The sequence below is a fragment of the Trichosurus vulpecula genome, chromosome 1 (assembly GCF_011100635.1).
Source record: "Trichosurus vulpecula isolate mTriVul1 chromosome 1, mTriVul1.pri, whole genome shotgun sequence".
Taxonomy (NCBI): Eukaryota; Metazoa; Chordata; class Mammalia; order Diprotodontia; family Phalangeridae; genus Trichosurus; species Trichosurus vulpecula.
The window spans coordinates 534,099,246-534,127,062 of NC_050573.1; the positions used below are offsets into that span (position 1 = coordinate 534,099,246).

The 27,817-nt window shown below is 38.1% G+C and overlaps 1 protein-coding gene across 1 annotated transcript; it reads right to left on the minus strand.

Annotated features, from left to right (window-relative positions):
• Positions 1-5,236: 5,236 nt before the first annotated feature.
• On the minus strand, positions 5,237-27,506 carry GET4 (guided entry of tail-anchored proteins factor 4). The gene is made up of 9 exons (XM_036741339.1): positions 27,037-27,506; positions 15,946-16,024; positions 15,012-15,093; positions 13,871-14,020; positions 10,807-10,945; positions 8,974-9,114; positions 8,814-8,889; positions 8,463-8,535; positions 5,237-7,974 (listed from the first exon to the last, which is right to left on the minus strand). Exons 1-9 carry the CDS (start codon positions 27,192-27,194, stop codon positions 7,886-7,888), a joined length of 987 nt encoding a protein of 328 aa, XP_036597234.1. The 5' UTR covers positions 27,195-27,506; the 3' UTR covers positions 5,237-7,885.
• Between the last annotated feature and the right edge of the window lie 311 nt (positions 27,507-27,817).

The following is a 27,817-nucleotide window of genomic DNA, read 5'->3' on the forward strand; positions in this document are numbered from 1 at the left end:
GGAGAAGCGAGATGCTCTACGAAAGGAGATGGGGACTCGGTGTTCGGTGTTGTCACAAGTATTTGGTGCTTGAAAAGACCATTCGTACTACTTTATGGGACAGGGAGGAGCTGGAACTCCTAGGGGCAACTAGCACTGCACAACAGAAAAGGGTAATCCTTGAGGTAAGATCTACAAGGCAGTATCCCAGAATGGAAATTTCAGAAGTTTTTATTCCATGAGAAATACAGATAAAACGGAGGGATTAGATAATTATAGGGGTCATGAAACTGAGAAAGAGGATGGATAATGAAGAAAGTGAGAGAAATGCTCTCAGTAAAGGGGTACAAAAAATTTAAAAATAAACACAACTAATTGAAGGGGGAATCGACTTAATTGAGGGGGGGGAAAGGGGAAGAATTAAATAGATAAAAAAGGAAAGAAAAAGAAATGAATGAGCAAAACTCCAAAGGGAAAGGGGCAACAAATAGAAAGGGGAATCTGGGTGAGAGAAAAAGAGCCAGAGGGCATAGGGCCACCATTAAAAAAAAAGGTTACGCTAAAGTAACTGAAGAAACATAGGACTGTTTACATCAGAAAAAGTGGAGAAATTAAGAAACAATATTGGAGTCAAATGGAAGAAAAATAAACCTTATTCATAACTTCAAATGTGAATGGATTAAACAATCCAATAAAATGAAAAAGAGTGACAGACTCAATAAGAAAACAAAACACTATAATCTGTTGCTAAAAAACAATGAAAAAAAATACACAAAATAAAACTGAGGGGATAGAAATTTTTTTACTATGCATCAAGCAAATCCAAAAGAGAAATTGCAGTAGTGCTGACAAAGCAAAAAATAAACAATTAAAAAATAAAAAGGGATAAGGAAGCTATTTTATGCTTAAAAGAACCATAGAGAACCATAGACAGTAAATATTAAACTTCTAAATACTTTAGCATTTTTCCTGAGCAAATTGCCTTACGAAATGCCTTAGCATTTTAGCCTTAACAAATTTGCAGATTCATAAAGGAAACATTAACATTACAAGAAGACATAGACACAATGATGATAGGAGACTTCAATATACCTCTCTTAGTTTTGGAGAAGTCTAGCAGAAAGACAAACAAAAGGGAAAATGCAGAACTAAACAAACACTGCAAAAGCATGTACAGATTTATCAGCACCATATGGAACTTTTACAAAAACTCACCATGTATTAGGGTACAGAGATTTTGCAAACAACTGTGAAAAGGCAGAAATGTTAAATACATCTCTTATATACCATAATGCAATAAAATGTCATTAGTTCAGGAACAATTAAGAAAAGACATGGACCCAAATGGAGATTTAATAATGTAATCCTGAATAATGAATGGGTCAAAGAATGAATCATAAAAATAATCGTATGTTAAAGAAAATAATTCTGAAACACCAAAATTTCTGGATTCAACTAAACCAGTTCTCAGGGGAAAAATCATATCCTTGCAAATATACATTAGTAAAATAGGGGGAAAAAGGATTAATGAGCTGAATATACATTTTAAAAATTAGGAGGAAAAACAAACAAAACTAAAATAAGCACAAAAGAGGAAATATTAAAAAAGAGAAATGGATCAATGAGAAACAAAAACCTGATAGAAATGATATATAAAAGTTGGTTCTTCGAAAAGACTAACAAACCTGAGAACACAAAAGAAATAGAGGAATGACTTCAAAAATATAAACTACCCAAACTATTAGAAGACCAGAGAGAGATTTTAAATAATCCAATCTCAGAAAGGAAATAGATCTATCATAAAGGATCTACCAAAGTAAAAAACTCCTGGTCATGATTCACTCGTGAATTCTATCAAACTTTTAAAGAACAATTAGTACTCATACTTCACAAATTATTCTCAAAAATTATTACTCTATCAGAATCCCTTTATGAGACACATAATAGTCCTGATATCTAATCCAAGAAAGAATAAAACACAGAAAGAAAACTAAAGATTAATATCATTGTACTGATTCAAAAATTTTAAACAAATTCTTATCAGACTGCAATTTCTCCAAGAAGTCATTCATTGTGACCAAGTGGAATTTATACTGGGGATTGCAAAGATCTGGCAGCTAAGTGGCACAGTAGAGCGCTAGGCCCAGAGTCAGGAAGATCTGAGTTTAAAAAATCCAGCTTCAGACGCTTATTAGTGTGTGACCCCAAGCAAGTCACTTAACCCTGTTTACCTCACATCCTCATCTGTAAAATGAAGAAATGGCAAACCACTTCAGAATCTTTGCCAAGAGAACCCCAAATGTGGTACCAAAGAGTCAGATACAACTGAAAAACAACTGAAATGCAAGGATGGTTTGACATTAGGAAAATAATCAACATAATCATATTAAAAACTAAAACATCCAAAACCACAGAATTATCTCAATAGACACTGGAAAAAACCTTTGAGAAAGTATAACACATATTTATGCTGTAAACTCTACAAAGTATAGGCACTGAGGGACTTTTAAAAAATGATAAAGAAAAAGCTTCTATCAAAAACCAAAAGCAAATATTATATGCAATGAGTATACAACTAGAACTTTTCCCAGTAAGTTTGGGGGTGAAGCAAGGATTACCAACTCTCCCTATAAAAATTATAAAAATGCTAGCAACAGCAATAAGGCAAGAAAAAGAAATTAAAAGCACAAAGATCAGTAGAGAGGAGATAAAACTACCCCCATTTGCTGAAAAAATGATATTCTTGGAAAATCCTAGGGAATCAGCAAACATATTAACTGAGACAATAGCTTCAGCCAAGTTGCAGGTTACAAAATAATCCCTCAAAAATCTATATAACAAAACCCAAGAAGCAAAAATAGAAAGGGGTATCCCATGGCAACTAACAACAAAATGTGTAAAATATCCAAGGATCAATCTACCAAAGCACATCAAAGACTTGTGTAGACTTAACTATAAAGTTGTCCTTAAAGAAATAAAACAACAGCTGGAGGAATACTCAGTGCCGATATAATAAAAATGACAATACTACCAGAGTTAATTTACACTTTTATTGCTATACTAAACAAATTACCAAGGGGATACTTTATAGAACTTGATAAGATAACAAAATTCATTTGGAAAAACAAAAGATCCAGAACACAAATGTCAAACACACAGACCACAACACTCCCAAGTGCAGCCCGAAGCAGACTGCAACATAAATGGGAACCAACCAAATAAACAAGGGGACATTCTCCTGAACTTGATAAAATAACAAAATTCACTTGGAAAAGCAAATATAGACTTAGCAAGGCAAATGATGAAACAAAGCAGGGACGAAGAAGGAATAGTAGTACTTCAAGCCCTCAAAGTATATCATGCTTTAAAGCAGCAGTCAGAGAGATCAACGGAACAGACACGATAAAGGGGAATCAGAAAAAAATGGAATTCAATGATCCACTGTCTGACAAAAATGGAAAACAAATTACCTGGAAAAATATCCTTATTTGATTTAAAAAAATGCTGGGAAAACCGGAAAGGAGTCTGGCAGAAAACAGGCTTAGATCAACACCTTAAACTATATTCCACAATACATTCTCAATGGATATGGGACCTTAATATTAATGATCATACTATAAAAAAACTAGGAGATAAACAGATACCGTACTCTCATGGCTATGAGAAGATGTATTCTTAACCAAACGAGATAGAGGCAGTTACAAAGGATAAAACTGACAACTCTGATTACTTGACACTTGAAAAGCTTCTATAGACAAAATTATCAAAGTATCAAATTTCTCTTGATAATGGTTTAGTGTCCAAGATATATAAGGAATTATTAAATACATATGACTAGTAGCCATTCCCTACTATATAAATGGTCAAAGGTTATGAACATTCTCAAAAGAATGCTCCAAATCACGGATAAGAGAAATGCAAATCAAAACAACCCTGATGTTTCACCTCACACCCCTGCAAGTTGGCAAAATTGACAAAAAATGATTGTCAATGGTTTTTTTTTGGAGGGGGGAAGGCAGGGCAATTGGGGTTAAGTGACTCGCCGAAGGTCACACAGCTACTATGTGTGTCAAGTGTCTGTGGTCACATTTGAACTCAGGTCCTCCTGAGTCCAGGGCTCACTGCACCACCTAGCTGCCCTTGCCAACATATTGGCAGAAATATGGAAGGATAGGCATACTAATACACTGTTGGTGGAGCTATGAAATGGTATGAGTATTTTAGCAAGCAATTTGGAATTAGGCAAATAAAATTATTGAAATGTCTTTATTCTTTGAACTACAGGCTCCATTACCAGGCTTATACCCCAAGGAAGCCATCGATATGAACAAAATTCCCACATACTCCAAAATACTTATAGCAGAACTTTCTATGATAACAAAAAATTGGAAACGAAACATTTGCTTATTGGCTGGCGAAGAGCTAAACAAAGTGTGGTACATGAACGTAATGGAACATTACTCTGCCTTAAGAAATCACTTATGACTACAGAGAAGCATAAAAACATCTACACCTACGTGAACTGATGCAGTAAGCAGAACTAAGAAAACAACATACACAGTAACTACAATGCAAATTTTAAGAACAAAACACACAAAAAAGTGAATGTATAAAATTATAAAGATCAAGCACAACTTGAATGAAGAGATGAAACTTCCAACCTACCCCTTCTTTGTGGAGGTAAGAGGTCCACAGGTGTTACATACGCACTTGCTTTCACACTTTTTCAACATATCCATCAGTTGTGCTGTTTTCTTTCCCTCTTCAGAAAATACTATTTGCTATGTAGGATAGTTCTTGGGAAGGGGGAAAGATACAGGGGGAAATTACTGTGATGCAAGAAAACCAAAAGACATCAGTAAAGATTTATTTTAAAAAACGACTTCTTTGAACTGATGCAGAATGATTTCAAATCAGAACCAAGACATACACAATGTCCACTATATAAAGGAAAGTGAGAGTAAAAGACAACAGAATTGAGACGAATGTAGTGACCAACTTTGAAATATCTCGATAGAGGTGGTTGAATGTGAGTGCAGAATAGCACATATGATGTCACAGATGGTTGATGTCTGTCTCCCTTAACTATTTTTGTTACAAGTGTGGTTTCTATATGAAGAGGAGGTACACAGCAACACAGATGTTAAAGAAACAACAAAGTGTCAACAAATAGTTTAAAAAATACCAACAAAAAAGACCAGATAAGGACAGGCTAGAAAATAAGGGTAGGAAATGACATATGGATGGAGCCAAGTGATTCATTTCAAATTTTGATTTATTGGTTTATTACATCTCTCTGCATCTGGAGCTGTGAAGTAGAATTTTCTGACTATAGAAAGCTCAGGATTCTTCCCACAACCACACGTGATCTATTTGGGGACACGAGGAAACATTTAAGAAAAAAATCTGTACAGAAGTAGAATTAGTGGCAAGAAACAGAATGCTAACATTACACTTAGTACAATCACTCTACAGAGTCCAATCAGATGATGTCATATCTCTAACTTGCACACACTTGATAGGCTGGAAAGGTTTTATTGACAGGCTTATTACTGCACATGCTTGAATACATTACAGTAACGGTACAAGGTACATGATTGTGTGATTGTAACACGGCCAATCTGCCCCATCACTATTATCTTACGAACACCTAGGCTACAAAGGGGGTTTAATTTCCAAACATTTTCTGGTTAAAAATCAAGTGAAACATGAAAGTAAAAAAGAAAAAAGAAAAGCGGTAGGGTTGGTAATCAAGTCATTATCAAAGCCTTTAATTCTCTGGAGAATCTGATGGGTACCTAATAGCAGCACAACAAGGAAATTTCCGGCTACTTTGTAGACAACACTAATGAGCCATAAGCCTAAGAGCTGCTGGAAGGTCTCTTAGTAGTTGGATGGAGTAATGTTAATTTTTACAGCAAGTAGACAGAACCACCAACATTTTTCAAAGGGTCTTTACTAAGTGGAAGTACTTACACTATTGTCTTAAGTATCTCGGCATTTCCTCACACCAAAGTTTTAATTATACTCATTCTAGATGATTTCTAAGTGTAGATGCTCTATGCCAGGAATGGGGAAACTAAAAAAAAATAATAAATTTAAGCTTCACTGACAGATAGAAAACACCTATGCCAGTATAGTATATTAAAAAGAATACTGGATTTGGAATCGGAAATCCTGGATTCAAATCTAGACTTCACCACCTACGTGATGTCACTTCCCTTTTCTAGTCCTCACCTCAGTCTCAACTGTAAAATGGGTAGTTTGGATGAAATGGCCTCCAAAATCTCTTCCTCTAAATCCTAGGATCCTGGTGTGGGTGTGGGTGTGGGTGTGTGTGTGAATTGATGTTTTCTGTGTACCATCATTGCTCAATAAAGAACATCTCACCACCTGACCTACACTAGAAGTATATCTGTGTTACAGACATGGGGTACATTTACAGCTTATTGAAATAAGCTAGCCCAGCCTTGGGAAAAGAAGCAAGGCCTGGCAACTTAAAGAGCAGCATACGGCTAGCTGCTGCTCCTACCCATCAGAAATTTGATGGAATATAGTACTCAGTCTTTTCATGTTGGAGAGAAAAAGGCTTAAAATGATACACCCCCCTCCCCATTTAGCTATTTCAAAAATCAACAGTGATTCAAGTCCCAGTATAAAGTATTTATTTAAACTTAACATTAACACAAAACCTTCCTTTAAATTCCATTTGCTTTTACAGTAAATAAAATTGTATTTCCCTCCTCCCCATGCATGATCACTGTGTATTAATCTACGTCTTTTAACTGTGAAAAAATAAAGTGTTTCCCCCCACCCCCTTTTGTAATTATATTGGTAATATCTGGCATACTGCACTGCATCGTAAGGTGATAAAATGTAGACTTGCTAATTCCCGGTCTGCAGTTACTTCTGTAATTTCAGGTCTTTTTTCTCTAAAATGTTAAGTTAAAGGATCATTCACCCAATAAAAATAAATATTGCATTAAGATAGAAATTAAAGTTCTGCAGTATCCCTTTTCTTTAAATGACATTTCAAAAGTGGTTGTACTTAGAGAAAAAGGCAGGGGTTGCTGGCTTGCTTTATTAAACACAACTGTCACCTTACACACATACACAACTAACACTGTCAAAGTCCATCAAAGGCAGCAAAGTCCCATGGATGAAGGAGTGAGATCAACAACATGAGAGTGTTATGTATAAAACCAGTAGGATGGACTTCAGTATCTTCAGCCTTTTATCTACATACTACAAAGATCCATTCAAATGAAAGCAAAACTCGGAACACACACATTTGAAAGGTTAAAAAAAATGAGTTTTGATGGGCACAAGTTACATTGTGATTTGAGACAGTCAACTCTTTTGTTTTCCAAAAATTTGCGGCACTCCAAAAGGGACTTAGCTTGATGTTATCTAGCTAATGAAATGTACCCTTTCTTTTGGCATGCCTTGAAACACATTTGGCACCAGGCTTGGAGAAAAAGCTAAAAACTACCCTGCCTTTCAAGACATTCCTTTGTGACAGCAAAGGTTAATGTGTTATTTTTCCCCCATAAGAAACTGAAACAAAATGATTTTGAAAGGGTAAAGTAACAGTAATGCCTGTGCTTTATTTTGTATTAATCTGAAAAGGAATACTGCATTTGAAACCATAAATGACTATATAACTCAATCAAAAGTCACTGGTCAGCATACTGAAAGGCTGCTAACAATCACTCCAATCACTTCTTCTGGCTACCCTTTTTACATAAATAATATAGACCAAACATTATAAACATCTCAGCAACCTTCTTTTAACAGAATGGAGAGCCCTCCTAGTTGTGAAAAACGAAATTTCAGGGCTCATATTCTGAAAATGTCTTTTGAGTTATCAAGTTGTCTGATTCATGCAGTTCCTAGTGAAAAGTTTTCAATCAAGTTCAATAGGACTGCTATCTTCTTGACCATCTTCTGCATCCTCTTCCTCCCCTGATCCCATAAGACTGTTCAAAAGGTTCCCTACAACGAAATGAGAAATTAATGTCGCAAAAGGTCATAAGCATCTCAAAGTGCATTTTTAAAGGTTCCGAATTTATCATTTTCAACTAAGAACCTACAAAAAACTTTTAAAAGAGTGTTTAGCTATTCCTGGTAAAGCCAATGGTAGCAAGGAGGTACACTATAAGCCACTGCCTCCTAGACAGCCTCAGAGGCCCCAAAACTATACCTAGGGATGAATGATGGTTCTTCTTCACATGAGCTACTACAGCATGCCAAAAGAAATTACAGCTCCTTAACACAATTTCTGCTATCACCTGAGATAAAAGCATGCCTTTTAGTTGGGAATTGAAATAAATGATTTCTCATGGAGTTACTATCATGTGCTTAAGAGATAGAACATCTACCTAAAACAAAACATATATGACAATATGGATTTAAATTTAAATGTTCAGCAAGGGTAGTTAGATTAGTAATATTTGCAAATAAATTTCTCTCAGGCTTTTTACCTAATAAGCCTCCATAGGATGACGTCTGCTTGGGTGGTACTCCAAAAAAGAGCTGTCCTATTCTATCGAGATACTGAAAAACAGGAAAGAGATGCTACTGTCAATTTACAAATAATGAAAAAAGGAAGCTTGACCTACATAGCTTACACACATCTATCATTCTCATGAGTTAACTCCTTATGCCCAGGTGTTTTCAACAGACAGTCAATTTTGGTTAAATTTGTATCAACAAGGGTAATGCCATTCTATCCTACTGAGGGCAAAAGTAGATTTGTGAAGTCCTTTTCATTTCAAATAGTATGTATTGTCTAATAATCCAACTTTTCAAATAAAATACAGCTGGCTACTAACCTCATTGTACATGGGATCTCTTTTGAGTGAGGGCTGATACTGCTCACATAATACTGTAAATACGGTTAGTTTGCCTCTGAAAAAACAAACAGAAAAGAATGATGAAACCTTAGGACAGAAACCAAAATGGTGCTGCTAATAAAAACACAAGAAAATTTACCCTTCAACAGCCAGCAGCAGAAACCAGATGAAGTTGAGCAAGGGCTGTACAAATGGAGGTCCCTTCTGTATTGAAGGATGTTTCTGTGTATATGTTGTGAATACCACTGAAGCACTGCTTTTATTTTTTAAACAGAGAAACCTAAGGAAAAAAAAATTAAGAAAATGCTCTATTTTAGGAAGATCATAAAAAGTAGTATGATTTCATATTTTAAAATTTCACAGAAAGGTCAAAGTATATGGCTTACCAAAAGGAATTCATTTCCTTGTTTTCTGATTAATTTTTACAAGCAATTATCTCTATCAAAGGGAATTAAAAGAACTGGCCCAAATTAGACAAAACATTCGTCAATTTGATCTAATCCAAAGATCTAAGAAAAATTCCCTCTTATATCATCTTCCTGCATACAATAACGAAAAGATGTATCTCTTTGAAAAACTCAAAATATTATGTGGCTATTATACTCACATAGTACATAAGGGCAATGCCACTATAATACAGGCAAATTCCATACATATCGTAACGTGTAAAGATCATGTTGGGAGTCCTTTGGGTCAGGAAATAAGGAGTGTAAATAGCTTCTGTTTAATAATCAAAGTATCATATGAACTTTTTTATTTTCCATGCTGTAGTTCTACAATTGTACGTACATCATTAAAAATTTTCATCTTAAGATCTCCACAAATAATAATCTCAGATCATTTTGGGGGTATAAAAATAGGTTGCCTACAATTAATGAATTCATTAAAAGTATTAAGTTTGGTTCTAGAGAGAATATTTAGACCAATAAAAAAGCTATATATTTTCACCAATTGAATTTCAAGGTATTGTTGCATAGCTCATATATTCCAATATGCTGTAAGATGCTTGAAGGCAAGAACACATCTTAGATGTTCAACATCTACCTTTATCAATGAACCATCTATCACAAAAAACTACTTGGAAAAGCTTAAAAGTCTTAAGCAAAGCAAGTACAAACCAGAGTATTAAGTTCTGCACTTGAACTTACACAAAGCAAATCTTATTCAAATGTATCCATATGCCAAACTAAATTGGGTTTTAGTAGAATAGAAAAAAAAAATTACACATGTGAAAATCAAGCATAAAGAAGAAAGAATATTTGGAAAAAAATCACATCGCCCAAGCATCTAGGATAGATGACCTCTACCCTGTTTAGAATCTACAACACATTTAGGTCAGTCTCTTGCCTTTGCTTCCTTTGTCTTTTAGGGGAGTCTCAACTTCTGTAAATCCATCATCACGCTTTAAAAATATTAATAAAAAATTAATGCTACACAGAATTTTAATCATTATTTACAAGCAAAAATGCTTGATAAGGAAAGAAAATTTCAGTTTCGGTGTGGTCTTATTTAGAGTAAAGAAAGCCTTTAGGCATTTCTTATAATTAATCAAATGTGTATTTCCTTTCAGAGACAAATTGGCCTCGAAGAGAAAGATAATGATTTTGTTCTTTTCAAATACATTTTGGAAATGAGACTAATCTAACTTGTATGTCTTACAAGTAATTCTGGTGCTGCTCAATTAAAATAAAAAGTGACTTAGAAGTTTAAATAAGTTATCACAAAAATTAAGCCTTTGCAAAAAGTTTTGACCTTCAAAAGTTACTAACAAATAAAAAAAAAAGTACTAAACCTATAGTCTACATCTTAAGATTTTCATTAAAGGCACAAACACCCTCAATTTCAAATTATTCTTACCAAATGATAAGCTGCAAACTAGTTTTTTAAGAGGCTCCAGAACACAAGTTAGTTAATATAACCAAATATTTTTCAAAGTAAATACACTTGAAATGAACAAAATAGGAACACCTACTGTAAGACCGCCTGTGCTACAAACATGTCCACCTCACTGCGATATCCTCGAGAGGCAGAATATTCTACTAACATATTCGCACATCCTTCTCCATCTGTGGAGTGCAGGAAATGATACCGAGACTCACAATAATTCTGTTCTAGAAGGGAGAAAAAGAAAAATATTTAGTATTGTTTTAATAGTTTTTTAAATAGAACTGTTTTGTCAAACACTTTCGCTAAAATTATTTTATGGCATAGCTCAAGATCAAATTAAGATCTTTCATCTGAAACAGGGAAGAAAAATTAGCCTCATCATCAATAAAAGTCTTACAGCCAAAAAAATTAATGAAAACAAAACAGTCTACTTGAATACAAAACATTCCCACCCATGTAAATAAGTTATTTGAAGTTCACAGGCCTGCTGAAAGTAAAGTCTGAGAGTTATATTCTTGAACTAAAAACAAACAACACTGGTACCTTACTTTAAGTAAGAAATAAGGAAGAATGTGAAAAAATTCACTAAGAAATAACGTGAGCCACTACCCCAACTGTTCGCTAACCCCTTTCCCTGTTAGAAATGACCTACCTTTGACTTATATATTTTCACTAAAGAACTAATTTCAAAGCTACAGCAGTGAAAACAGATGAGAAAATTCACTCATTAGGTTCCTGTTAACATTTTTTTTATGAACTCTAGTTCAATATATAAAATTGACCCACAAAAATACAAAATGCAAAGTCTCTGATGTCAAGGAGCTCCTTTTCAACCAATCCTCATCCTAACTGTACCTTCAGTTCTTGAAATTCTACCTATTTTCAAGGCATAGCTCGAATGTCTCTTCTATAAAGTGTGCTTCCCACATTTCTAAACTATATGCTTCTGCTTTCATCACTTTTTAAATTTGAATTACAATTATTTGTATGTCATATTTCTCTTATTATACAATTTACTGAGGACTAGTCCCCTGTCCTGTTGGTCCTTGAGGCTCTGGGCTGCAGAGCAGATTGGTAGAAGGGAGCTTTGTCTTCCAAGAGTTTCACTGTCCCAAGGAAATCACAGGACTAGTCCCCACCCCCTTGATAACAGATGACCTTATATAGTGCTTTAAGATTTACAAAGGGGTCTATAATAATTAGATCTAATTTGACAAATAAAAAAAATAAAGGCTCAAAAGTGGTGAAATAACTTGTCCAAGGTTACCAAGTCAGGATTAAAAGCTCAGTAACTGCCCCACTCTCATGTATACCATGTCTTCTGTCCCTGGGCGCAGTACAATGACTGAGCAAACAGATACAATTTTTTAAAAAATCAGAACTTATTCACAGAAATGTACAAAAAAGGGAAGAAAAATTCCCCTAAAAAAATTTTGTCTTTTGTCCTGAGACTCCAGGTACTCTTTTAACTTAAAAATAAAAAAGGAAAAGGAAAAAACACTTGGACTGTGCTCAGAGACGGTTAATTATTTTCATTATTGAACCTCTTTCTAACAAAATGCAGAAAAGACTGTCATATAACTATCAAAAAGATTGATCAAGTACCTCTCTCTGCATGTGGTAAAGAGAGACCAGGTGATACAGACTGTTTTATATAAAGAATATGGAGCGAAAGAAGAAAGGCAGGGTGGAGGCCAGTGGAATGAGAGATCCTGGGTTCAAATTCCAATTTTCCCATTGACTACCCTGGTATGGACTTGGTCAAATCACTCAACTTCTCTAGGCTTCAGTTTACTCATTTCTAAAATGAGGAAGGCCTTAGATGTGCCTTGTCATGTCTTTTCTAATTGTAGATCTATGACTCTCTAAGCACTGATAACTAAACTGTACTAAAAAAGGGCAGGGCAAAAAAGCTAAATTAATAAAAAGTCTCAATTACCCAGCTTAAATTTTTTTATTAAAGAAATGCAAATTCATTGGGTTTTTTTCCTTCCAGTTTCGTTACTTTCAAGGACAATAAATAGTCTTTTACAGGTTTCTGCCAAAAGAGAAAGAAAAATCTGAGGAAAGGTAGAGGTGACAATATCCTGTATTTTCTGAAACAGTCCTGATTTAAAGAAAAGAAAGGCACTTTTAATAAAGCTTTACCAAGGAAATATCTCCAGACCATGTATCCCGATTTTTGCTTCAGAGATTAGTTACTTTAAATATGAAAAATGAATGGAAAAAGCTAAGCAGTCACAGGTTTCCCAACTCCTCCCAGGTTGTAAGAGAGCATCTCTCTACCAGATCCATTTCTATTTCCATTATAACGAATATAAAAATTCTTTGTGATGACCATTTTCATCACTTGAAGGTACAAGAAAAATCTGTTCTCTTAAATACTCTCAACTTGTTTACATAATTAATTTATATTAAGTAGGGTTTACAATGTAAAGATAAATTTCAGCCTAACTCTCTGAATTTCAAACGACTGGCAATTAATGAAGTTTCATTATATTACAATTAAATTCAGCATAGTTAGCTAAAGTATCAAACCAAAGTGTTTTTTAAAGGTTTACTGAAAGCCAAGAGGTAAAATATAGAAGTAGAAAGTATAGACATGTGAACTTGGACAAATGCTTCCTGAAGCATTTTAAAGAACACCCCACCTTCTATCTCCCAATCTAGAGCTGTAATGGACTATTTTAATTATAAAGTAAAAATGAAAATAAAGGTCAAATGGCCACACCCATATCAATAGTTTATAAAAGGTTATATTTATGCAATTAATCTCTATTCTTCATCAACTCATTGTTTTACATTTATGTAACATTTCATTTCTAAGCACTTCCACAAACATTGTTTCAGTTTATATAATCTGTAGTTTAATCCAAACTAAAAGGATCCTTTTAAAGGCCATTTGGTCTAGCCCTTTCAACTTACAGAAGGGGAAACTAAGACCCAGAGAAGTTAAATGATTCAAATATAGTCACATAGGCAGCAAACAGAAGAGTTGGGATCTAAACCTAAATCTTCTTGACTTCAGATCTAGTGCCCCCTAGGCAGCAGTTAGGATTCTCCTTTCACACCTATGAAATTGTGACCTATCATGAGACATTCCATAGGTACGTTCCCATTTTAAAATGACTCAAAGGAAAGATTCTTACCTTTCCAGAGCGTGATGGCCAATAACTGGTGTAGTTTTGGATGACCCAATTTCCCTGATCCACCACTGGACCATTTCAGTGCTCTGGATACAAATGCCACTCTTTCTGGAGAATTTGGATCCATCAAACTAAACACTTTAGCCAAATTTTCTAAAAGCAACATAAACATAGATCCTTAATCAAAGAAAACACATATTGAGTGTTCTGTGGATATACTACAGCTTAAAAATCAACTCTTTTACTTTAAAAGAAAATTGTAGAGCATTTAAAAAGATACATATATGTACCAAATGCACTATTTAAATTCATATTAATTCTGTGAATTGTTAATATCCAATTGACCTCTCCGCTGCAGTGCCAGAAGCCACACTCTCCCTTAGTGAGTAGGAAGGGAAAAAAAATATTTCCTGCCTCACTGCTTAGCCCAGATGTGATCAAGTTGAGGGGAAGGGAAGGCTGCAGTGGGGAGGTTGGCCCCTGTGGAAGAATGAAACCTAGAATGGGGCAACACTATCAGGGGACTGGGGAATAAATGCGCCAGGATGGAGCCACAGAAACATTACAGACTCCTCAATTTTATTCTCCATTTTGTCGACAGGCCTCCGGAAGAGTAGTGGAGGCAAGGGGTGGCTAGGCTTCTCCATATTCTTTCCAGCTGGGAAGCTCACAAAAAGGGCTTCACGAACTGCACGCTTACCGAATTAGACAGTCCGCCAAGCAAAGTTTCTTTGACAAAATGGCCGACTCGCGGGCAATGCGCACATCACCTCGCTGACTGGATGGGAAGCCGCTGTCCATCAAAGCGGCGGAGAGGTCAATTACTGTGCAGACATTACATGTTGCTCCTGTGTTGGGGGAGAGGACAGTGCCAAAAATCATGCTCCACCTATAAAACATAGTATGTTTGCTAAGTGTGCCAGTATGCTCAGCACTAACTCAATCAGAGACTATGATCTTCAGTTGTGAAACGTGCTGTGATGCTTCTACAGCAAAATTAATGCCACACCACATCACAACTCAAGGCACCAAAAAGGGAGTTAAAAGACTTAAGGAATCATTACATCACTGACCAGCTAAAAATAATCTCTAAAATGCAGATGTACTTTAAGCACTGTAAAGCTCAACACAGTAAAATTCTCACCCAATAGCTCATCAGTTACTTTCGCATCTGATATCTCCAAGGACTCTAAAACCAGCATGGAAAGATCGGCAGCACTGTTTTGCTACAAAACATACACAAACAAACAAGAAGCATATTGTTAGTCATAAAGCTCTGATTAGTTTCTAGAAACAAAAAAGGGATGCTTTTGGTTTTCAGAGGCATATGCTAAACAAGCAGGGCTAACCAGTTTTTCAAATGATTCAAAGCCTGTGAATGGATAAATGAAGCTGTTCTAGACACAATAATTATTTACTGGATGTACTGTAACTGGCTGTTGTTATTGTTTGTCCTTCATTCTCCAAGAGGGCCATGACATCATGGAGGTGATGCCATGACATGCAAGTAAATTGAATTTTAAGTGGGGCAGGGCTGTGCAAAGTCACCAGCCTCACTTTCTCCTCTGGAGACAGCTGGGTCTAGTGGCAAGGTATGGATCAGGAGAACTGGAGATGGCCCAGATGGAGTGGGGAACCTTGGCTTTTTCCAGCTAAGGTCTGTAACAGGTCTCAGTTTGACTGAGGCAACACCCATTCAGTTGATTAAGGTTTAATAAGAAATGAGGCAGAGAATCGATCTGGGAGGGGAAGATCCTCAGGGTTACCCCAGTGTAACTGGTTATCATATCAGTGAACACCTATGAGGTATTTCTAGCTATAACACTGCCAATGAAGCACCCACAAAGGCTGGAGCCAAAGCTGTGAAAGCAGCACAAAATAAGGCAGGCTCCATGTGGCTGTTATTGCAGATGTGGGTTTCTATTCAATAGGAACAACCAGGTTACTGCTGTCAAAACTGATTCAAAATGGGACAGAATGCACAGCACCAGCCCACAGCGTGCCGCCTATTAGTCTTTTTCTTTAGCATTCACATTTCAGTTTTTTCTAGAACAGAAATAGAAAGAAAAGTCACTTACTTGACTGTGACTGAAGAACAACAATGCCCCTGAGTACATTAGTTCTCTTGCTTCTATGTGTTTGCCTTGTGACATGTATCTATAATAACGAAGAAAAAACAACACTGAAACAGTCAAGTTACTCAGCGCATCCAAACTGCTCCAAATGGACAAGAGGACTACATTACTAACAGCACTGACAGAGTCAAGTCCACTGAACAAATACTTTATAAAGGCTTAACTACATCTAGAATTGAAATGTTAAACATATACAAGTTTTCAAAGAGGTTATAACTTGGGTAGTTAGATGGCACAGCGGATACAGCACTGGGCCTGGAGTCAGGAAGACTCATTTTCTGGTCTCAGACACTTACTAGCTGTATGATGACCCTGAGCAAGTCACTTAACCCTGTTTGCCTCAGTTTCCTCATCTGTAAAATGAGCAGAACGAAATGGCAAATCACTCCAGTGTCTTTACCAAGAAAACCCCAAGTGGGTTCATGAAGAGTTAGACACGCCTGAAATGACTAAACAACAAAAAATCTAGCATCAAGTTATTGCATATACAAGCTTTATATCAGGGACCGATTGGATGTCCAAAGACTCAAGTTCAAATCCTGTCTATGCCACTTACTGTGTAACTGAGCCAAGTTAACTAACTGTCCTGAGCTCATCTGTAAAATGAAAGGGTCAGACTACAAGACGTCTAAGGCCCCTTCTACCGCTAACATTCACAGACGTTTGTGACGTGCCATCCTAGGGGGCTTTTAGTCCCACAGGGGCTCTCTCCCTAACTTAATACTTTTAGATCACCTATAGTTCAGCCCTCAGGGACTGTAATGGCCATGGTGTCTGACACACACTTATTACCAAAAATCTGAAGGGGAAAGGTCTTAGTTTCTCACACACTGCCAAATGGCTTTGCTTGGGGAAGAGAAGGACAATAGCAAGGAAGCAGCACATTCTTATTAATTTAAAAACATTTATTACCCAGCATCTATTTGAACATGAAGCATTTCAGATGAAACAAGATCTCTACCCTCTCCAGGTTTACAGTTAGACAGACACCACAAATCTGGATAAACCATAGATGACACAAAGTCAATGGAAATAAAGCATCAATTATGTAAACAGTATCAGTAGTCAGTTCCAATATATACATACATACATATATATATATATGTATGTAAAGTATACACTTGGGGACCAGGGTGAGAAAGGTAGACCTAAGAGTCCAAACCCTGAAAGGAAACAGGCAGAGAAAATAGCCATCTCCATTTTTCATTAGTCCTGGAAAGATGCACAAATTTTCAGCTATTTGAATGAGAGAAGCCTGAAAGTTTAACAGGTTGGGAGAAATGATATTCTAAGGATACAAAGTTGCCTTGGGGCAGGATAATATTAAAGTGAGATTTCTGGATGAAAGAAGATTCAAGCAAGTATACAAAGGAAAGTACTGGAAATAAATTAGAATGTAGGAGATAAGGAACAGTGGTTTGTTCTGAGTTGGGACAAAGAAACCAATCCCACTAGGACAACAGCATTAGAAGTGGCAGAAAGCTGAAAATAAATTGTACTACACACATTCTCCTATCTACTTAATTTCCACTCAAAGTCCTATTGTGGAAGATGACTGTGTAAGAAAAAGAATGTCTTTAGCCTTATGTCCTTCAAAATCTTCTGATATTCTTAATCTTGTTTCTTGTTCTGGGACAGAGCCAGACAAGTAATACCAGAGGTAGTGAGTCAACACAATAAATAACCATTAGCTGAATGGGAAAAAGTTAGTAATATTGATTTATCTCATTTTACCAGGACATATGCAGTGTCCATAAATATGAACTGCTTTTCACTTCTAAAGAATCTCTCTACTATAGACTAAAGCTCCTCCAGGCTTCTAAAGATAATAAATGTATATGGTACTTTAAGGTTTGCAACAAGTGCTTTTATATATTATCTTATTTTATCCTCACAACAGCCCTAGGAAGTAGGCTGCTCTTAGTACTCTCACTTTATAGGAAAGCTAGGCAGCAGACAGAAGGTAAGTGACTCGCTCAGAGTCACAAAGCTAGTAAATAACTCATAGGAAGATGGTCTTCATTAACAGCTGTGGTAAAATCTGGGGATCAACTTCAAGTCTCTGCTCCTCTGGGGGCAGCCATAGAATCCATTACATCATAGGGCTGGGCATGATTCACATAACTATAGAAGGCAGCTTTTTGGCTGTCCTGGGTTTCATCTGTGGCCCCTCTCTGGAAACTGCACAGGTCAGAACTGTAAACATTCTTCGTTGGCACAGCCTTTGAAACCCAAATCACCTCAAAAACAAGATGAAGCATCACAGTAAGGCTTCGATGGAGAAGAAAACCTAGTAAATACAGGATTAAGTAAAAATGACATTCTATCTGTGAAAGTAGGGGACTGTCTTCATACTTAATAGTCTGCTTACAGGAGAATAGAGTAGGTTGCCTACTATGTGTTACTTTGTCACCACACAATTACAACAACAGATTTACCTACAGAGAGAAATCAGTTTGACCACTGTTTCCATGAGTACTGTCTCTTTCAGTTCTTTATCAAGATAGTTTCAAAAATCATTTCACAATTAACAATAACACATAAACCCATATACTCATTTTAACTTAACATAAACCCATATATTCATATCCTCTTAGTTACTGACCTATGGGAACCAGTCAAAGTCTTTTAACTTTCCATTTAATCTGGGACCTAAATATTGCTGCATATTACGGGGAAAATCTACATAACTGTGGTGAGAAAAGAAAAACATTAAATCAGGTAAACATCCAAAATGCCTTTAGTTGTTTTGCTGCCACACTGTTGGTGATGTAGGAATTTAAGGAAGGAATTCAAGAAACTTGGGTATAGGTCTACTTTACCTACCAGGCTCCATTCCCTCAATGAATGATTCAATAACGTCAGAAAGTTCAGTAAATACAGGATCAAATAAGAAGAATGAAATGTGTCTGTGAAAGCAGGGGGGCTGTCTTTATATTTAACAGTCTGCTTATAAGATAATACGGTGACTTCCTGGGGGCGGAGCCAAGATGGCGGCTGGAAAGCAGGGACTAGCGTGAGCTCCCCCTACCCCAGTCCCTCCAAAAACCTGTAAAAAATGGCTCTGAACTAATTCTAGAACTGCAGAACCCACAAAACAGCAGAGGGAAGCAGGGCTCCAGCCCAGGACAGCCTGGATGGTCTCTGGGTGAGGTCTATCCCACACGGAGCTGGGAGCAGAGCAGAGCCCAGCGTGGGCGGCTCAGACCAACCAGACCAGGAGCCAGGTGGAGCGGGCCCTAGCGCCCTGAATCAGTGAGCTGTGGCAGTTACCAGACTTCTCAAACCACAAACACCAAAGACAACAGAGAAGGTTAGAGGGAAAAGCTGCAAGAGCGGAAGGAGTTCAGTGTTCGGCCACGGCCAGGGGCAGCGGAGGTGGGGCAGCTACAGCTGCAGTTGCTTCTGGCCCCAGGCCCACCTGGTGGGAGGAATTAAGTGGGGGATCAGCGCAGGAGTGCACAGCCTGCTGAAGATCTAAGCCCAGTTCGGGTTGGGGGTTCTTGGGGGAAGGAGAAGTGCTGGTGTGGCAGAGCTGGCGCATCCCCCCAAAACGTGGAACATAGAACTCTTTAGTCTATAAGCAGTCATACCCCCGCTGAAAAACTCAAGGGTCGTTAGTTGGTTGGGAATATGGCCAGGCGGGGAAAACACACCCAGATTCAGTCTCAGATTTTGGATTCTTTCTTTGGTGACAAAAAAGACCAAAACATACAGCCTAAAGAAGTCAACAAAGTACAAGAGCCTACATCAAAAGCCTCCAAGAAAAACATGAACTGGTCCCAGGCCATGGAAGAGCTCAAAAAGGATTTGGAAAAGTTAGAGAAGTAGAGGAAAAATTGGGAAGAGAAATGAGAAGGATGCAAGAAAACCATGAAAAACAAGTCAATGACTTGCTAAAGGAGACCCAAAAAAAATACTGAAAAATACACTGAAGAAAACTACACTTTAAATGGCAAAAGAGCTCCAAAAAGCCAATGAGGAGAAGAATGCCTTGAAAGGCAGAATAGCCAAATGGAAAAGGAGGTCCAATGGACCACTGAAGAAAATACTACCTTAAAAATTAGATTGGAGCAAGTGGAAGCTAGTGACTTGATGAGAAATCATGATATTATCAAACAGAACCAAAGGAATGAAAAAATGGAAGATAATGTGAAATATCTCCTTGGAAAAACCACTGACCTGGAAAATAGATCCAGGAGAGATAATTTAAAAATTATTGGACTACCTGAAAGCCATGATCAAAAAAAGAGCCTAGATATCATCTTTCAAGAAATTATCAAGGAGAACTGCCCTGATATTCTAGAGCCACAGGGCAAAATAGAAGTTGAAAAAATCCACAGATCGCCTCCTCAAATAGATCCCAAAAAGAAATCTCCTAGGAATATTGTCGCCACATTCCAGAGCTCCCAGATCAAGGAGAAAATACTGCAAGCAGCCAGAAAGAAACAATTTGAGTATTGTGGAAACCCAATCAGAATAACCCAAGATCTGGCAGCTTCTACATTAAGAGATCGAAGGGCTTGGAATATGATATTCCGGAGGTCAATGGAGCTAGGATTAAAACCTAGACTCACATACCCAGCAAAACAGAGTATCATGCTCTAAGGCAAAATATTGACTTTCAATAAAATAGAGGACTTTCAAGCTTTCTCAGTGAAAAGACCAGAAATGAATAGAAAATCTGACTTTCAAACACAAGAATCAAGAGAAGCATGAAAAGGTAAACAAGAAAGAGAAATCATAAGGGACTTACTAAAGTTGAACTGTTTTGTTTACATTCCTACATGGGAAGATGATGTGTATGATTCATGAGACCTCAATATCATAGTAGCTGAAAGGAATATGCATATATATGTTTATGCATATATACACACACACATATATATATATATAAGTGAATGTGCATGTATGTATGTATGTGTGTGTATACATATATGGAGAGAGAGAGAGAGAAATAGAGAGAGAGAGAGGGAGGACACAGGGTGAGTTGAAGATGAAGGGAAGATATCTAAAAGAAATAAAATCAAATTAAGGGATGAGAGAGGAATATATTGAGAGAGGGAGATAGGGAGAGACAGAATGGGGTGGATTATCTCGCATAAAGGTGGCAAGAGGAAGCAGTTCTGTGGGAGGAGGGGAGAGGGCAGGTGAGGAGGGAATGAGTGAATCCTGCTCTCATCAAATTTGGCCTGAGGAGGGAATACCATACATACTCAATTGGGTATCTTACCCCACAGGAAAGAAGAGGGAAGAAGATAAAAAAAAGGGGGGGATGATGGAGGGGAGGGCAGATGGGGTGGAGGTAATCAAAAACAAACACTTTCGAAAGGGGACAGGGTCAAGGGAGAAAATTCAATAAAGGGGGATGGGTTGGGAAGAAGCAAAATATAGTTAGTCTTTCACAACATGAGTATTGTGGAAAGGTTATACATAATGATACACATAAGGCCTATGTTGAATTGCTTGACTTCTTAGGGAGGGTGGGTGGGAAGGGAAGAGGGGAGAGAATTTGGAACTCAAAGTTTTAAAAACAGATGTTCAAAAACAACAACAACAAAAAAAAAAGTTTTTGCATGCAACTAGAAAATAAGATACACAGGCAATGGGGCGTAGAAATTTATCTTGCCCTTCAAGAAAGGAAGGGAAAAGGGGATGGGAGGGGAGTGGGGTGACAGAAGGGAGGGCTGATTGGGGAACAGGGCAACCAGAATATACGTCATCTTGGAGTGGGGGGGAGGGTAGAAATGGGGAGAAAATTTGTAATTCAAACTCTTGTGAAAATCAATGCTGAAAACTAAATATGTTAAATAAATAAATTTTAAAAAAATAAGATAACACAGTGGTTTTACTATAAAGCCGATTTCTTTTCTGTCAACAGATCTCCCAATTGATTTATTATGTATTTAATATGGTCATCTGATATTTTAAAATACACTGTATATAACATGCTATAGATGTTGAAGGATCACTTAGCAAACACTAGAAGATCTTAGAAGACTTACAAAACTACTATTCAGCACCTCTTTTAGGTGATTTTTAGAAAGATTATTTTCATTTTTCGGTGCCAGGTGGCCTTTCAAAACATTTAATCACATACAGTGATTAAACTAAAAATGTAAACCTCTTTCATACTTTTAGATCATCTCCAAAAAATCTGGCTTCAGAGGGAGATACTCTTTCAAAAATATCACAGCGAAAAATTGTACTAAGAAAAAGTAAAACCTAGTAATTTGGGCCAACTTTCGGATCTAATTCTCAAACAAATGGATCAATATGCACAAACAAAAGCAACAATGTATCAGAAATCTGGGATCAAGTACAAATATATAAACCATAACGATTTATATAGATAACTGTCAACATGAAGCATTTGTAATTTGTAATGGAATCCATATAAGATATGTCTTAATTTTGTGCTCCCCAGAACTACACAGTTCCACAAGATATCCATCCTTAGAAGTTCTAATATTAAAGACACTATGGTCAATGTGAGAGTTAAATTACTTACAGTGAATTAACAGGATACGTTAGTAAAATCACTGGTAGATATGAAAAAGACAAAAAGAAAGATTCCGTTACTCTAAAAAATATAAAAACCTTCTCTTGAAGTATGGAATCTGTACAGTCACTCATCACTAGGAACATTTTCTCACTCAACTGGTAATGACTGAGCCCTTGAGGCCACTGGTACTTTCAGTCATTTTTCTATTTGAAGATAATGAATACAGTAACTGAAATTTTTGTGCTGATCCTTCACTAGGTTAAGAATGAATCAAGTATTCATCTTAGAATTGAGAGGATAAGGGAAAGGGACCACAAATTAAACACAGGATGGCTAACAGTTCTATATAGTTACTCGAACCGTACCCAATCCACAGAAAATGCTTCGGACTACTAAGAAATGCTCTCTGATCCCAGATGTACGAGCCAGTGGTTCTGATCCTTTTTGTAAATTGATATATCCTATGCACTTGATTTCATTACAACCCAAATAAATACGTATGATACAGACTTATTCATTAAAAATAAAGTTCAATGACAATGGACTTCTGGGAACCTTTCTCAGATCCTTTAAATCTCTCAAACCCCTCCAAAACAGGAATTATGTGCTTGAGATAAAGCAATTTCACCAAGAAACCTCCTAGTCTTAGACCTCAAGGAGGCCACTGATGAGAAGAAAGTTCCCAAATATGCCACACAATCTATAGCAGGACTTCTTGTGGTTGTAAAGACTTGGAAACAAAGTCCATCAACTGGGGAATGGCTAAACAAATTGTGGTACCTGAATGTAACATAACATTACTATTCCGTAAGAAATGACAAATAAAATAAACAAACAGAAGCATGAAAAATCTATATGAACTGATGCAGAATGAAGTAAACGAAGCTGGGAAAACAATATACACAATAACTACAACAATGTAAAAGGACAGAACCACCAAAAATAAAAATTTCAAAAATGAATGTTACAAAATCACAAAGAATAACCATGGCTCCAAAAGAGAAACATCAAAAGAGTCCCCAGAAGATACCCTTGGGAGACCCACTAATGTGGTGATATAGTGCATGTATTTTCAGACTTCTCTGATGTAGATTAGTTTTGCTGATTTTTTTCTGTTGTCTTTAAAAATACTATTTGTTACGTGAGAAGGTTCTCTGGGTGGCCGAGAGGAAAGATACTGGAGGAAATTTTGATGATGTAGAAAAAAAAAATCAATAAAAATTTATTTTAAAAATAAAGTTAATTAAAATGTATCTATTTTGAGAATTTCACAGCTGGACAATTGGGATCACTGATCTAGGTCCTAAAATTGGAATCCAAACTCAACAAATGACTATTTTCTTACCTATGTCACCACTACTATAAGGTTTGGTTTACCCTTAACTGAGTGTATCTATTTAATAACTGCAATTAACCAATCTTAGTAACTTCAGATTCAATTGAAAGTAAAGAACAAGCTGAAATCCATGTAACCGCTTTTCAGAAAAACAACAGACATATGAAAAACGCTTGTGTAGAAATCAATCTCAATTAAAACTTTGAAGTTTACTTACTCTGATTACAACTGTAACATTTACTAAAGATGCTTGACTGCCACAGAACTAAAGCCAATTTTAAACGTACATAAGGACACACTACCAAAATGGATGGATGGCTAGTCTATCCCAACATCCTCGAAACGAGCAGACTAGCTAACACAACTAAGTTTAATGTGTAAACACCTATCTAGCTTACTTTTGGGGGGAGGAGGGGGAATAGACTTTACTAACACCACAACCCCGTCCCATTTGTCAGTTAATATTTAGTTTCAAATGTTAACAACTATAAACACGATGCATTAGAATTTGTGGTTTCTACCAGGAAACAAATTAAATAAGTTGTTTTAAACTACTGGGAAACACTATTCCCATGTAAAACTAAAAATAGCTTTATTTTTAAAGAGTAAAAAAATGTTTTGTAGTAGAATGATAAAAACACTAAATGTAGCTTAATTGTAGAAATTTCAAAGCTACCACTCAAAAATTAAGTATTACAATGGTCTAAAAAAAATTTGCCTTCAATTAAAGAACAAACATCCTTTTTTTATGGCAAGGCTGCAGATATTCCATAGGATTAAGCAGGTTATTAGAGTAACTTCTTAGAAAAGAAGATATGGGGCTGATCACTTTATCTAGACAACCTTCCTTTTTATTTTCCTTGAACAAACAAAAAGAATTACACTTACAAAGCTTTTGGTGGCACACGAACTGGCAGCTTTTGTAATCTAGTTCAGATTAAATATCATTTCAGTAAAGGTATTAGTAAAGTTCACTTAATTACTTATCCTAATAGGAAACGAGCTCAAAATGTCCCTGGAACATAATCTGAGAGCATGCTAGACAACATTGATTACTAAATTCAAATTAATATAACATAATTTAAGTGAAAACGTGTTTGAAAAAACTCAAAATGCTATTCCTACTTTCCAATTATGTTGACGTAAGTTGGGCTAAGTAACAAAAATAGGTACAAATGATCTTTAAAATCTGTATTTATAGGCTTTAGCAACGGCAATTTCCATATATGTACGTGTATGTACAGCATAAGCAAAATTCTATGAGAGTACGAATCACCAAAAAATATTTCCAAGTTCTAATAAATGCCCACTTAACTTACTTTTAACTCATATTACAAAGAAAATTCCAGTACAACCAACAAGTTCATGTATCCCCTCTAAATTGAGGCTATACTTGAACTGACCCTAAAATAAGAGATTTTAAGCTTGTACAGTTCAGAGATTATCTTCTCTCATCCAACCTATTAGTTTGGTGCTTGGTTTTTTGTTTTTTTGTTTTTTTTTTTTTTACCAGTTTTACAGATGAGGAAGCTTGAGGCCTAGAAAAGTGAAGTTTCCTGACTTGCACAAGGGCACACAGAAACAGAAGTTATTAGCCCTTGGCATAGAGGAAAGACAACTGGGTCTGGAGTTAAGGTACCTCGGTCCTAAACAAAGCTGCTACTTAATACCAGAGTGATGACTTTGGTCAAGTCCTTGAAGTTCTTTGGGCTTTATGAAGTTCCTCATCAGTTAAATGAGTGGATTGGACCGCTAAGGAACCTTCCCTGCTCTAACTTCATGATGCTGGCCAGTAACCACCTAAGAAATTGAACCCAGGTCTTCTGAAGCCAAATCCAAAGCCCTTTTGACTACACGGTATTACCCTTAAAAGAAAATTTCTATGGCCAAATCACAACAAATATATACACATTCTTCCTAGCTGATAGGTCAGATAAACCTATAAAAGATAGCAGTGGATAACAGAAGAAAGGATTTTAAAATCCTCAATCTGATTATTTTGGGGGGCAATTGCATTTTAACTATTTTTGAAAAAAACTAAGATTAAGATTTTCCTCACTGAAAAATAATGCTAAGACCAAAAGGACCACGATAATTTCAAATAACCACTCTCTTTTCTTTACTTTATTGGGAGGACAATGAAAAAACAATTTCTAATACTGAGAAAGAATCAAAGTCTCACAAAGAAGACCTAAACCATGCTGGCCACAGTATTTCACAAACCCTAATCACAGTCAACTAATGCCTAGACTTAAGGAAGTTAGCCAATTAAATCCTGCAAGGCTGATGGGCAGGCCTTACTCAATAAACCTTACAAGCTCGTCAAAGATGGACTACTTTTTATGCACAACCACCAGGAATAAGGGCAGGGGGCAGTCCACGTGTAAACAAACTTCCTACCCTGTTTAAACTAATTAGTCCCTGGAGAGAGACAAACGGATTTTCTTGGGGAGGAAATGGAAGGGGCTCTCAGCGTGGGAGGCTGATAGTCGTTTCTCTCTCCTGGACCGGGGCGGGGACATAGATGGTAAGAGATGGGGGCAATGTCGGGGAGGAGGTGGCCCGCCCCCAGGGGCAGCGATGGTCCCGACATAGGGGTAAGTGACCAAACCCACAAAATAAATGCCTGCTCCCGACATCCCAGAAGCAAAGGGATACAGACCCTCGAAAGGGCTCGGAAACTCTGCCCCCCACCCCCGACCCCAAGCCCAGCCCGTGGACACCGGGCAGGCACAGGGCAGGGGGCTAGTCACCAGGCTGGGCCCCGGGGAGAGGGAGGGGCCCTCCTGCTACCTGCAGAGGTCAAGGCTAGGAGGGAGGCTGAGGCGGATGGGGTGGACCCACCCCTGGTTTTGAGGCTCCAAAGGCGGTGCCCGGCTGGGCGGGGGCACCCCTCCCTGACCGGCCCTGGAAAGGGGGGTTCGGAAGCCCTATTCCCCATCCCTGGACTCCCCCTTAGGGTTCTCTCCGGCCCTGATCACACTAACCCTGGGCCTCTACACCCCCTCCACCCCAAGATAAGCATTCGCGCGAGCCAATTAGAGGGCAGGCTAGTCTCCATTCCGCCAATAGGGAAATAGAAGAGGGCGGTGCCGGTGCTAGGTTAGGTTGACGAGGCGGAAAGCTCTGGAAAGCATAGGCCGGCGCCCGAGACGGGCGGGCCACCCTCCGTCCGGCCGCGAGTTCCGGCTACCTGAAGAACAGGGTCCGGTACATTTGGTGTGCCTCATAGTACTCGCCCTTCTCGACACTAGCGCGGAGCTTGCCCTCCACCCGCTGGACCCCGCCCCGGTTCCGGGCGCTGTTCCGGGAGCTGTCCTGCTCGGCCATCGCCGCAGCTGCTGCCGCCATCCCGGGGGCCCGCGCAGAGAGCAGGCGCTGAGGCTGCCGCAGCCTGTAGTCACCCTCCAACCTCCCCGGCTTCCGTCCTGGCGGCGGCCCGAGGGCTTCTACGGTGGCTTGCAGGGAACAGTCGAAGGCGCTTCAGCGGGCGTGTCGGCGATGTGCCATTCCACGTGACCTCATGGGAGGGGATGCGGCGACGGCGGCAGGCGGAGGGAGGAGGCCGACTGGGGCGAGCCGCATCCCAACGGAGGAGGAGCTACAACCGCCCCGCCCCAAGACGGGGGACGGGGAAGGCGAGTGACATCACAATCTCCATGTGTGAAGGCGGCGGCGCGCCGGGGCTTAAAAGGACCGTGCGCCCACGTTCTGAGAATTCGGCGCCTGCGGAGTCATGAGGTGTGCGCTTCTGAAGATGCTCCCCACGTTCGGCCGGAGTCACCCTCCCCTCCCCCACCCACGTGCTGGTCCTGCTTTACGCTTTACTCCGGGTTCCGGTGCGGCCCACCTAGAACCTCCGCTGCCGGGGGCGGGAGTTGAGGCGATTGTCCCTTCTGTCGCGGCGCACCTCCTGAATCAATGAGACCCTTCTGGAAGGGGGCCTTCCCCGCGACTCCCGAGTCTTGATCAGT

What these genes read in the sequence shown, in the direction of transcription:
- GET4 (XM_036741339.1), bottom strand. Translation starts at nt 27,194, where the DNA reads ATGGCGGCAGCAGCTGCGGCGATGGCCGAGCAGGACAGCTCCCGGAAC. An exon ending in AGTAACTGATGAGCTATTGG is followed by an intron (nt 14,021 to 15,011) that starts GTGAGAATTTTA and finishes TGTTGCTTTTAG; the next exon opens with AAAATTTGGCTAAAGTGTTT. An exon ending in GTAGCACAGGCGGTCTTACA is followed by an intron (nt 9,115 to 10,806) that starts GTAGGTGTTCCT and finishes TTTTTTCCTTAG; the next exon opens with GTTTCTCTGTTTAAAAAATA.